This window comes from Sminthopsis crassicaudata, chromosome 3, assembly GCF_048593235.1.
Source record: "Sminthopsis crassicaudata isolate SCR6 chromosome 3, ASM4859323v1, whole genome shotgun sequence".
Taxonomy (NCBI): Eukaryota; Metazoa; Chordata; class Mammalia; order Dasyuromorphia; family Dasyuridae; genus Sminthopsis; species Sminthopsis crassicaudata.
Genome location: NC_133619.1, coordinates 608,740,573 through 608,754,070, shown reverse-complemented (window position 1 = coordinate 608,754,070; position 13,498 = coordinate 608,740,573). Strand labels below are relative to the sequence as shown.

General features: G+C 43.0%; 1 protein-coding gene across 5 annotated transcripts; it reads left to right on the top strand.

The window, feature by feature from the left end:
* Nucleotides 1-1,032: 1,032 nt before the first annotated feature.
* C1QB (complement C1q B chain) lies at nucleotides 1,033-7,590 on the top strand. 5 transcript variants are annotated; one of them, XM_074305922.1, is made up of 4 exons: nucleotides 1,034-1,239; nucleotides 3,737-3,840; nucleotides 5,560-5,760; nucleotides 6,912-7,590. In XM_074305922.1, the coding sequence occupies exons 3-4, from the start codon at nucleotides 5,583-5,585 to the stop codon at nucleotides 7,484-7,486; spliced, it is 753 nt and encodes a 250-aa protein (XP_074162023.1). In that variant the 5' UTR covers nucleotides 1,034-1,239; nucleotides 3,737-3,840; nucleotides 5,560-5,582; the 3' UTR covers nucleotides 7,487-7,590. The 5 variants fall into 5 exon arrangements, with proteins under 5 accessions (XP_074162019.1, XP_074162023.1, XP_074162020.1 ...); XM_074305919.1 differs by lacking the exon at nucleotides 3,737-3,840 and adding an exon at nucleotides 3,899-3,959 and having other exon boundaries at nucleotides 1,154-1,239; XM_074305920.1 differs by lacking the exon at nucleotides 3,737-3,840 and adding an exon at nucleotides 3,899-3,959 and having other exon boundaries at nucleotides 1,183-1,254.
* The last annotated feature ends 5,908 nt before the right edge of the window (nucleotides 7,591-13,498 follow it).

The window sequence follows — 13,498 nt, the reverse complement described above, 5'->3', positions numbered from 1 at the left end:
CTCTTGGGTTCTAAGGGCCCTCCCAGCTCTGACCTCCTGGGTTCTAAGGGCCCTCCCAGCTCTGACCTCCCGGGTTCTAAGGACCCTCCCAGCTCTGACCTCCTGGGTTCTAAGGGCCCTCCCAGCTCTGACCTCTTGGGTTCTAAGGGCCCTCCCAGCTCTGACCTCCTGGGTTCTAAGGGCCCTCCCAACTCTGACATCCTGGGTTCTAAGGGCCCTCCCAGCTCTGACCTCTTGGGTTCTAAGGGCCCTCCCAGCTCTGACATACCAGGTTCTAAGGACCCTCCCAGCTCTGACCTCCTGGGTTCTAAGGGCCCTCCCAACTCTGACCTCCTGGGTTCTAAGGGCCCTCCCAACTCTGACATCCTGGGTTCTAAGGGCCCTCCCAGCTCTGGCATCCTGGGTTCTAAGGGCCCTCCCAGCTCTGATTTCCTGGGTTCTAAGGGCCCTTCCAGCTCTGACCTCCTGGGTTCTAAGGGCCCTCCCAGCTCTGACCTCCTGGGTTCTAAGGGCCCTTCCAGCTCTGACATCTCACATTCTAAGAGCCCTCCCAGTTCTGACACCTCATGTTCTAAGGTCTCTCCTAACTCTAAAGTTCTATAAATTTATGATAAAAAAATTTCAAATATATTACTATGGATAGCTGATGGTTGGAGAGAGGAGCTCAATTGGAACATATGTTTGGGGAGTGTCAAGATACATGGTTTCAGGGGAAGAGAATTGACAATTCAATTCAAGTTTTTGCTCTGGATTATTCCTTAGTACTAGACTTACAAAAAGACTTCAGAAACAAATCAGAGCCCCGGGTCTTCATGTACATGGGCAGGATGAGCAGAGGGAAAGAATGGTTTCAATTTCCCCATCTTCTGAGGCCAGAGGACCTCTTGCATGAGAGAAGTCAAGATGGGGAAATCCTGCTTGGACATTGTGTCCTCCCGGCCTCCCAACAGTTGCTGAGCTGGCAAAACTAAACACCCCAAACCCAACAGGCTCAGTCCAGTGGCTATAAATATCCAACTGGACTTCCACAACAGGACCTGAAACTGCCTGATGGAGCAGTAATGAATGAAGGGAAAGGGAAAGGGGGTGTGGGACTCTGGTCTGGCTCTCTGCCCCTGGGGGTGGGGGTAGGGAGGGAGAATGGAAACTTCCCCATAGAGCTCAAAGCAACCTGATTCCAATGACAGACTCCTGTCACCCTCGGGACTGCTTCAAACTGCAAGGGACTGATCTACCCAGGTAAGCATGAGCTTGGTGACATAATGGGGATATTGAGTCTCGGTTGGGAATAGGTAGGGAAAGCATTTGAGGAGATTGAGTCCCAGCTGGGAGGAGGCAGGACAGGCATTTGGGGATATTGAGTCCCACTTGGGACTAGAAAGGGTAGATATTTAAGGATATTGAGTCCCGGTTGGGACTAGACAGGACAAGCATTTGGGGATATTGAGTCCCAGTTGGGACTAGACAGGACAGGCATTTGGGGATATTGAGTCCCAGTTGGGACTAGACAGGACAGGCATTTGGGGATATTGAGTCCCAGTTGGGACTAGACAGGACAGGCATTTGGGGATATTGAGTCCCAGTTGGGACTAGACAGGACAGGCATTTGGGGATATTGAGTCCCAGTTGGGACTAGACAGGACAGGCATTTGGGGATATTGAGTCCCGGTTGGGACTAGACAGGACAGGCATTTGGGGATATTGAGTCCCGGTTGGGACTAGACAGGACAGGCATTTGGGGATATTGAGTCCCAGTTGGGACTAGACAGGACAGGCATTTGGGGATATTGAGTCCCAGTTGGGACTAGACAGGACAGGCATTTGGGGATATTGAGTCCCAGTTGGGACTAGACAGGACAGGCATTTGGGGATATTGAGTCCCAGTTGGGACCAGACAGGACAGGCATTTGGGGATATTGAGTCCCAGCTGGGATTAGACAGGACAGGCATATAAGGATATTGAGTCCCAGTTGGGACTAGACAGGACAGGCATTTGGGGATATTGAGTCCCAGTTGGGACTAGACAGGACAGGCATTTGGGGATATTGAGTCCCAGTTGGGACTAGACAGGACAGGCATTTGGGGATATTGAGTCCCAGTTGGGACTAGACAGGACAGGCATTTGGGGATATTGAGTCCCAGTTGGGACTAGACAGGACAGGCATTTGGGGATATTGAGTCCCGGTTGGGACTAGTCAGGACAGGCATTTGGGGATATTGAGTCCCGGTTGGGACTAGACAGGACAGGCATTTGGGGATATTGAGTCCCAGTTGGGACTAGACAGGACAGGCATTTGGGGATATTGAGTCCCAGTTGGGACTAGACAGGACAGGCATTTGGGGATATTGAGTCCCAGTTGGGACCAGACAGGACAGGCATTTGGGGATATTGAGTCCCAGCTGGGATTAGACAGGACAGGCATATAAGGATATTGAGTCCCAGTTGGGACTAGACAGGACAGGCATTTGGGGATATTGAGTCCCACTTGGGACTAGACAGGACAAGCATTTTGGGATATTGAGTCAAGCATATAAGGATATTGAGCCCCAGCTGGGATTAGACAGGACAAGCATTTGGGGATATTGAGTCCCAGCTAGGACTAGAAAGGGTAGATATTTAAGGATATTGAGTCCCAGTTGGGACTAAACAGGACAGGCATTTGGGGATATTGAGTCCCAGTTGGGACTAGACAGGACAGGCATTTGGGGATATTGAGTCCCAGTTGGGACTAGACAGGACAGGCATTTGGGGATATTGAGTCCCGGTTGGGACTAGACAGGACAAGCATTTGGGGATATTGAGTCCCAGTTGGGACTAGACAGGACAGGCATTTGGGGATATTGAGTCCCAGTTGGGACTAGACAGGACAGGCATTTGGGGATATTGAGTCCCAGTTGGGACCAGACAGGACAGGCATTTGGGGATATTGAGTCCCAGCTGGGATTAGACAGGACAGGCATATAAGGATATTGAGTCCCAGTTGGGACTAGACAGGACAGGCATTTGGGGATATTGAGTCCCACTTGGGACTAGACAGGACAAGCATTTTGGGATATTGAGTCAAGCATATAAGGATATTGAGCCCCAGCTGGGATTAGACAGGACAAGCATTTGGGGATATTGAGTCCCAGCTAGGACTAGAAAGGGTAGATATTTAAGGATATTGAGTCCCAGTTGGGACTAAATAGGACAGGCATTTGGGGATATTGACTCTTACTTGGAAGTAGGCAGGACAGGAATTTGGGAATATTGAGTTTTAGTTGGGAATAGGTAAGAAAGGCATTTGATTCAAAGGGCTGGAGACCATGTCACGTTAGAAATAGACTTTAGAACAGATACGTTCAGAGCAGGGAAGGACCTCAAGAAAATAAAATGACAGAACTGGAAGGACCTGAGAACAAAGCACCTATCAAGGATGGGAGTGATCAGAATTAATTATCTCATTTTACAGACTATGAAACTGAAACCTTAAAATTTTGATTAGTGGAAGGCCTGTCTAGTCTGTGCTTCTGTACTCTCCTTTAGCTGTAGCTTAGAGGAGTTTGCATTTCTGTATGTTCCAACTCTCATCCTCTCTCATTCTGGTTGGAACTCAGAAATGCCGGCTTCCTGAGAAGTCTCTCTTCTTGCCAGTTCCAAAGCTTCTGAAGACAAATCTTTTCTTTTTCTAGCACTCTACCTCCAGCCCCCCCGATGACTGGATCCTGTTTAATCTTATTGTTTTATAACTCTCAGGCTCTCTGACCTCTCCTGAAAGAGACAGGGACTACCCATAGAGAGCCATTAATAATTGGTCATCACAGAAGCCGGGCAGAGTGGAAATAACAGAGAAAAGAGAGGTACAAGAGCTGGATTCTCATCCTGGACTTTTCCACTAACTTTCTGTGTAATTTTCAGGAAGTTCCTGGCCTTTCTTGGGCTTAAAGTTCTTTATCAATCAAGTGAGAGGCTCTCAGAGGTACGTTCCAGCTCCGACAGTCTGGACTATGTCTGAGACGTAACTGTAAAATGAAGAGGCTGCTGTGAAAACCTAGCTTTGAAATGGGTCTAACCCAGAAATCCTCAGCTTCATTGCCTCGAACTTAAATATAACCAGGAGAACTAGAGAGAAGGAGAGCTGGATTTTGAGACAAAAGAACATTGGTTAGAGACCTGATTCCACCACTTCCTATCCATGTGTAGGGGATAAACATTTATTAAAGACCAACTCTGGGCCAAACTAAGTGTTTTACAAATAACTATCTCATTTGCACTTTACAACAACTCTATAAGTTAAGGACAATAATTATCCCCATTTTATGGCTGAGTAAATAAACTGAGGCAGACAGTAGTTAAATGGCTTTCCCAGAGTCACAATTGCTTTTTAAGGTTGGATTAGAACTTGGGACTTCTGGATTCCAAGCTCAATGGTCTTCCAGACTCCATAAGTTTTAGTATGCTAAACTGGTGACCTTGGTCAAGTTGTTTTCTCTCTCCAGGCAGGCCTCAGTTTACCCATCTATAAAATAGGGTGATTAATACCTTTACTATCTTCATCAATGGGGTGTTGTGAATTTCCCATGTGAAAGTTCTTTGTAAGGGAAGCCACCCACCTCTCCTCAAAATAAGATTGATCCAAGAAAAGAGATGAGGAAAATATATCTCTATTTTTCTTGAAGAGTGGGAGACATTATATATACAATTAGACTTGATTGATTTATTACTTTGTTTTGATAATAAACTTCCCTTCCCCTTTTTTATTCTTTGTTAGAAGGAATGCCTCTTTGGGGAGAGAAAAAGATGGATGTATTTGGAAATGAATATGAAATGATAACCTTTCATAGGCTATCAACAAACAGTAAAAACATTTTTAAAGAAAGTACTCTGTAAACTATAAAGCAACACCTAACAGAAGGGGTGACAGACTGGAGAAGGAGGGAGGGAAGAATGGATGGAAGGAAGGGAAAAAAGAAAAAGAAGACTATTTATCCACCAGCCCAGACTATTTAATCTGGGCTGGTGGAAGGGGGATTCTTGCTCAAGGAAAGGTTAGGATGGTCTCTCCTCCTGCCATAGGATTTTATGACTAACATTCAACAAGCATTTATTAAACACCTATTATTATGCACATGGCATTGGGCATCCTGGTGAGCCTTTGCCCAGATTCTCAAGTGCTTGCTCCTTCCCTTCAAAATGTCTTTCCATTTACCCTCTATGTATCTTGTATAGACTCAGTTATTTACATGGCATCTCTCCCACTGAAATATGAGATCCTTGAAGAAAGGAGCCTGAACTTGTTTTTTTATTCTCTATCATCCAGTGTTTAGCTCACAGCTATAAGTACCTGTTCATTGATTGACATATGTCTGATAATCAAGTAAAGCTGAGGACATTTTTTCTCTAACTTTGAAAAGCCTATAATCAAAAAAAGTCACTTTAAATTCTCTCCCGTGGCTCTTTGGGCCCCCTGGGGGCTGAGGAAAGAACCTTAGCCCAGTTAACTACAGAGAAACGTGTGTGTGTGTGTGTGTGTGTGTGTGTGTGTGTGTAGTTACTATGTTGTCTGCTCATCCTTCTAGGAGGAAGTAGTAATAGGGCAGAGATGAAGATGAAACCTTTGAAGTGGGCACTAGGGACACTGCTCCTGCTAGCCCTGGCTGTTATCTCACTGGCTGAGGTTCCCTGCAATGGGCATGCTGCCATCCCAGGGACTCCTGGAATACCGGGAGTGGCTGGCACCAATGGCAAGGATGGCAGCCCCGGGATCAAAGGAGAAAAAGGTTTGGAAGATATCTGGGACTTGGATCATTGGAGAATTTTTCTCCCCCAATCACCTCCCTTCTCCCAGGCCTTTGTGAACTTATTCTCCCTCCACTCTTCCCCCAGGGTACCTGAGCATGGGGAATTATCCCAATGAGGGGAAGGTGAGGGAGGAAGGAATGATATTGGTCTGTTTCTCTCCCCAAAAAGTAACTCAAGAATCAGTGAGCTACATCAATGGCATAGCAGGGGAGAAAGTCCTTGTAAGCCCCTAAAACTGGTTTGCTATATAACTTTGAGCAAATGATCTCCCTTTGCAGATACTTATCTTTCTTTTTTTTATATAATTTAATTTTTATTTTATTTTATAATTATAACTTTTTTTTGACAGTACATATGCATGGGTAATTTTTTACAACATTATCCCTTGCACTTACTTCTATTCAGATTTTTTCCCTTCCTTCCCCAACCCCCTCCCCCAGATGGCAGGCAGTCTTATATATGTTAAATATATTACAGTATATTCTAGATACAATATATGTGTGTAGAACCGAATTTCTTGTTGCACAGGAAGAATTGGATTCAGAAGGTAAAAATAACAGTTTACACTCATTTCCCAGTGTTCCTTTTCTGGATGTAGCTGATTCTGTCCATCATGGATCAATTGGAATTGGATTAGCTCTTCTCTAAGTTGAAGATAACCAGATACTTATCTTTCTTATCTGTTGAATATGGATGTTGGGATAAGGTTCCTTCCAGTTCTAACATTCTAGGAAGGCGCCTTCCACCCTAACGCCCTTCCTTTTTGAAGTCCACAATCCCAACATTCTAATAATGTCCTTCCAGCTCTAACATACTGTGTTTTAATATTTTTATGTTCTTGTGCCTATTCCAAGGGCAACATTCCACATTCTGCGCTCTATTTTCTTCCATTTTATATCATAAAGCTCTCCAGTTCTGATATTCCATATTCTAACAACTCTTCCAATCTAAGTTCTGTGCTCTAATCTCATACTTCTAAGGTCCTTTCCAGCACTAATGTTCTGGGTTCTAACACTGTGTTTAGTACTGATGATTTAACATTCTGTTTTCTAAGGGTGTGGGGAATATTTGAGTGATTTTTCCCCCATGTTTATGAAATTAACCAGTTTCCTTTTCTCTGCTTTGTCAGGGCTGCCGGGAGTACTGGGAGATTCAGGAGAAATTGGGGAAAAGGGAGATTCTGGGAATCCTGGAAACCCAGGGAAAGTGGGTCCCAAGGGCCCCAGTGGCCCCAAAGGCATCCCTGGGCCTGTGGGTCCCCCTGGCCCTCCAGGTGAATCCGGAGACTATGGCAACATAGCAAAGTCAGCCTTCTCCGCCTCGAGAACCATCCATGCTCAGCTCCGGAAGGACCAGCCCATCCGCTTTGACCGTCTGATCTCCAGGGAAAGCAGCGATTATGAGCCTCGTAGTGGCAAGTTTAGTTGCCGGGCCCCAGGACTCTACTACTTTACCTACCATGCCAGCTCCCGGGGCAACCTGTGCGTCATCCTGGTCAAGGCCAGACGGGGCGCAGCCAAGGAGAAAGTGGTGACCTTCTGTGACTTTGTGTACAACAGCTTCCAGGTCACCACAGGAGGGGTGGTCCTCAAGCTGGCAGAGGGTGATTCAGTTTGGCTGGAAGTCAACGACAGAAATTCCCTGGTGGGCTTGGATGGGGCCAGTAGCATTTTCTCTGGATTCCTGCTCTTCCCCGACACATGACCTGTAAATCCTGAGTCCTGTCTGGCTCCACTTTCCCCCTCACTGAGTTCTCCCTCCTCATCACATAAAAATAAAGAATTTTGGAACTACGAAGAACCTCAGAACACAGGATGTCACAGCTGGGAGGGATCTTAGAATATAGAACATGGGAGCTGGGAGGGACCTTAACACATAGAATGTCAGAGTTAGGAGGGAGCCTTAGAACACTGTATTTTCTAATTAGAAGGGGCCTTATGATATAAAATGTCAAAGATGGAAAGAACCATAGAATGCCAGAGATGAAAAGGACCTGAATGATCATCTCTTCCAACCCTCCTATTTTGCAGATCAGGAAACTGAGTCCCAAGGAAGGATCTAATTTATCTAAGATCAAAGATTAGCAGAGTTGAGACTTTGATCCAAGACCCTTAAATCCCAGACCAGTGATCTTTCCACTCTGCCCCATTCCTTGTTAGAGAATTATTAGGGCTACTGAACCTCAAGTCAAAATTTTCAGGGTTCCTCCAGTTATTTCGCTTTGAAAATCCTTAGATATATTGAATAGTTGACCAGCAAAATTTGAGATATTTTTCAGAAAACCCCTTACCTGCTCTACCACAAAATTCACCCCTCCTCTGCCCACTCCCTGAAATTCCACAATTAGAATTTATTCCCTATTAAATTCTTCTTTTAATAAAGAGAGAGCCTATGACCCCTAAGTTTCTGGTATAAATAATTTTTTTCAGCTCCCCACCCTTATCACCATAGGAACAAATTATTTAGGAAAAGGGAAGGAACAAAAACAATAAGACAACATGGCCCTAGATACCTTCTTCCATTGAAATCAAGAGTTATGTTCACTTTGGAAACTTAAGAGCACAAACCCAAAGAATGGAAGCATGAGTGGGCCCTGGGAGGTGACCTTGTTCAGTGCCTTCCTGTCATAGCTGAAGAAACTGGATCCCAGAGGAGAGAACTTTGGACATGAATTTTGTCCAAAGTCACACAACAAAATTGGGACATGAACCCATTTCTTCTGACCCCAAGCCTAGCATTCTTTCCATCTTTTAACTTCCCCAGATTAGTTCTTTAAAACCCCTACCTGTTTTGTACTGGCCCTGGAGTTAGGAGGACCTCAATTTAAATGGGACTGCTGAGGAAGATTGAGTGGTGACTGCAACTTTTTCAGAGCAGAAATACTCAAAGGAGAGAAGAAAAGGGGAACTCAAGCTACCCTTGGTTTGAGGAGCTAGCCCCAAGCTTTGGGGAAGTGATCAGTTTCTCCCATTTAACTCCCCAATCCTCAAATTTAGCAGCAATTGCTAAGTTCCTAATAATGTGGGAAGACTCAATTCTGGATGAACCAAGAAAGAAAGAGCAAAACCCAACTTTATATATATTCCAGAGATATTAATGAGGAACATGGTATTCTTCTAGATTTATTCTAAAAATGATCTTGAAGAAACTACCATTGTCTTGGAGGAGGAAGCAGTATAAAAGCTTCTACAAATTTCAATAAGAGAGGGAAATCTTTTTGAACTCTTAGTCCCAAAACTAGGGGTGACAAGTGGGTTTTTTTCTTTAAAAAAGGAGAAGAACCTATCAATTCAAACAAGGATTATAATAAATTATACTGTCATTGAAAGGAGGTTGCCTCAGACAAAGCGAATCCTGGGTAAGACCTTAATTTAGGAAGGTCAAGTGGACCTTTGCCAGTCTTCTTGACATTTGTCTTGCCACTGGACTTTGATGTCTCTGGAAGAAAGAGTGAGACTGATGACTTTGTTCAGCCCTGTCTCCCTTAAATCCAATTCACACACAAGTTAAGACATCACACTAACAATGTCATTGTTCCTCTTTGAAAATGAAGGATGAATAACAACACAAAGTATTAAGTAGTTTGTTAAATGTATCTTTCCTAAAAACCATCTCACCAGATGAATATTGAACTGGAAGTTTCTATAGACAATAAATTCACCTAATCTGCTCGGGCCTAATTTATACAGGCAGAAATTCATGTAATAATACCACTCAGAGTTGCAGTTCTAACTTGGGGTTCACAAGAGACCTGAAAATAGATTTCAGAGGATCCATGAACTTGAATGGAGGGAAAATTACATCTTTATTTCCCTTAACCTCTCACTTAAATTTAATATTTTCTTCAATTATTTAAAAACATGATTCTTTTTCTTAAATGATTATTTTTATTTATTTTTATTTTTTGTTAATTTTATCATTATAACTTTTTTTTGACAGTACATATGCATGAGTAATTTTTTTACAACGTTATCCCTTGTACTCACTTCTGTTCTGAATTTTCACCTCCTTCCCTCCACCCCCTCCCCTAGATGGCAGGAATTCCCATACATGTTAGATATGTTATAGTATATCCTAGATACAATATATGTGTGCAGAACCGAATTTCTTGTTGTACAGGAAGAATTGGATTCAGAAGGTAAAAAATAACCTATGAAGAAAAACAAAAATGCAAACATTTTTACACTCATTTCCCAGTGTCCTTCTCTGGGTGTAGCTGATTCTGCCCATCATAGATCAATTGGAATTGGATTAGCTCTTCTCTATGTTAAAGATATCACTTCCATCACAATACATCCTCATACAGTATCATTATTGAAGTGTATAATGATCTCCTGGTTCTGCTCATTTCTCTCAGCGTCAGTTCATGTAAGTCTCTCCAGGCCTCTCTGTATTCCTCCTGCTGGTCATTTCTTACAGAACAATAATATTCATAACATTCACAATTTACCCAGCCATTCTCCAATTGATGGACATCCACTCAGTTTCCAGTAATAACATGATTCTTAGAAAGACTCTATATGGTTTGACTATATAGGTTTGACTATATGGCCAAAGGGTCCAGGACACAAAAAAGTTAAGGCTCTCCCTGACTTGAAATCCTAAAGGGGGGGATGGAAGTCATTTGGAATGGTGTTGTTTAGTCATTTTTTCAGTTGTGTAGGACTTTTCAAAACCCCTGTTTAGATCAATCCATACCACCCACTGTTCTTGGTTCTGCCTTCTATGATCAAACAAGAACATAATAAATAAGTATACTCCCTCTTCCACACAACAGTCCATCAAGTATTTTTAGATAGATCATGTACATGTTATTTTACATTTACCTTATTTTACAATAAGTCTTCTTCCCTAGACCAAACATTCCCCGTTGCTTCAGCTGAGACTGAAATGAGATGATCTCAAGACTCTGCATTATCCTGGTTACCCTCCTGGGGATGCTTCATATCTTATCAGAATCCTTCCTAAAATGGAGACCTCAGAATTGTAGCCTCAACTGAGGTCCAAGTAGGCTACAGGACAGGCGTTTACATTAATAATTACATTAATTATTTACATTAATAAAATTACATTGATATCTGCAATGTATATGTCAGTATCTATAATGTCCACAGTCATGACTGCAGTGCTGGAATTGATATAGACTTTAGATAAGACCACAGCATCCTTGGCCTCATGGAACCCACAGTCTAGTAGAGAGTTACGATATATCCAGAAAATTCTGATGCAATTTTCTAGCTCTGTGATCTCATCCTTGATAGAATCCTAAGCTTTATGTCAGAAGGGATTCGTCCAACCATCCCAGCTTACAGATGAGGAAATCAAGGCTCATAGAATTTTGTCCTAGGTCCCATCGAGGCAGGATTCCGGTCCAAATTTTCTGACCAAATTTTCTTCTCATCATTATTCCCTTTATTAGGCTGGCTTTGGTTGATAGAGCAAAGAATGTCACTTTTGGAGTAAAGGGGCCCAGAGTCACATCCCATCTGGGCTCTTGACTTTCTTAGCCATAGGCAAGTCATCAAACCTCTGTAGGCCTCAGTTCCCTCATCTGTAAGATGAAGGAATTAGACTGCATGATTTCTAAGGACTCTTAGTGCTCTACGCTTTTTCTATGTTCTTATGAGAGAGGGAGTATGACCTAGAGGATATGAAAACTAATATTAGAATGAAGAAGACATGTCAAAGACATGTACTACCTTTGTGACCATTGGTCAGATCACTTAGTATCTCCATATCCCCAAGCAATTCGCTAAGATTAATAAGTTATGTTACACGTGATATACATTGTGGAGGAAATTTCCACAATGGGAATGTCCTTACAGCCTTGAAATTACAGTTCTAGACTATTTTTTTTCTTTTTGGTGCCGTTATGATTGGTTCCCCAAGGGAAGAGAAAGGAACATATAACACGGTGTTGTAAAGATAGAAATGATCACAGACAGCTGATTGGAAAAATCATATCTCCTCTCTGGGTTTCAATTTTCTCCCTTCAGAGGGATGGATTAGAAAATCTCCAAATTTAAGAGAGATCATGAGGCTAGGAACAAGGAGACTTGGCAACTGAATAAATATGTGGGGTGAGCGCAAATGAGGAGTCAAGGATGAACATCTAGGTTATGAGCCTGGCTAAGTGGGCTCCTTGGACAGTACCTTGCACAATAGGAGGGAACAGAAAAGGGATGAAAGAATAAATTTTATTTTGTAATGTTGAGTTTGAGATGCCTATAGGACATCACACATCAAAGACTGAAGAGAGAACAAGAGGGATATAGATTTGAAAAAAAAACATCAGATTGGGGAATTAAGAGATCAATTATTTTTTGAAAATGATTCTCAAGGCTATTTATCCAGCCCCAGCCTCCTTCCTGACTTCTAGTCTAACACCCACAGCTGTCTCTTGGACATCTCAAATTGGATGTCCCTTTGCCATCTTAAACCCAATGTGTCTAAAACAGAATTTATAACCTTTCCTCCCAAAGTGTTCTTCTCTTTACAGATTTTGATTACTGCTGAGATTACTGCTTGAGATCACTCAAGCTCAACACCTATTGAGATATTATCCTCAATTCCTCACTTTCTCAACCCCCACATCCAAATTTTTTGTCAAGTTCTTTCATTTCTACCTTCAAGACATCTGTCACATATGTCATATTAGGACTAGATTGTTATTGTTTACTTGTTTTCAGTCATCTCTGATTCTTTGTGACCCCTTTTGGAGAATTTTCTTGACAAAGATACTAGACCTGGTTTGCCATTTTCTTCTCTTGCTTATTTTACAGATAAGGAAACTGAGGCCACCAGGATTAAGTGACTTGCATCCTCTCCAACATGACTGCCACAATCAACCAGCTGGCCAATTGAACTGCACCCTCCCTCTGGAGATCCAAGAATCTTTGGACTCTCTAACATGGTTGTAGATAATTGAATGGCCTTGGATTATCTCCTTGCCTCAAACAGAGGTGTCTGTGCCCTAGTCAGCACCTCTTGCTGTATGTACATCAACAACTCAAGGAGGGTTGAGCTTCGTACTGAGAGAATCTTAGAGAAAGCTGGCTGGATGCAAGACATTCATGGAAAACTCACACACCCCAGTCTTCCTCTGGGGGGGGGTCCTGGTTATGGTCTCTATTAACCCCTATACTAACTCCACTTCTAATTATTATTTTTTTTACTCTTATTTGGCCCCTGCATTTTTAACCTGCTTGTAAGATTTGTTTCCTCTAGGCTTCAAACTACAAGTTTTCAACTGCTCCTTCAGCCTGAGGATCATGGGGTGACTGACAGGGACACACAACATCCCTTAGATGCTGCTGCTGCTGTCTTCATATCTCCCACTTCCCCTCTGGCTTGGACCCCCAGTGAATGTAGGGACAGCTCTATGAGCCTTGTCAGCTTAAAGCAACTACAGAAGATGAGACCTTTGCCCCATTGCCCCAGATAAATTTGAGGGGACTGCTTAAGGGGGGAATGATATAAACTGAGATCTTTGAGGGAGAGGGGTAGGAGAAGCCCAGATGTGAACTGTGTCCCCTTTTAATCTGTGGGGAAAAGGTGATTCAGGGTCAAACTCTCCCCTGGGAGGGGCACACCCTCATGTCCATAAAAGAAACTCCCAAGATAAGTAATCTTATTCAATTTTGAATCGAATTGAAAATCAGTTTCCCAGATTCATCCAGTGATAGGCCCCCTGGCTTGGGGCCAAAGATCAAAGCA

Excerpts from the sequence above, each read along its gene's own strand:
- C1QB (XM_074305918.1), top strand. The coding sequence starts at position 5,583 with ATGAAGATGAAACCTTTGAAGTGGGCACTAGGGACACTGCTCCTGCTA. Across the intron at positions 5,761-6,911 it reads CGGGATCAAAGGAGAAAAAG|GGCTGCCGGGAGTACTGGGA; the intron begins GTTTGGAAGATA and ends CTGCTTTGTCAG.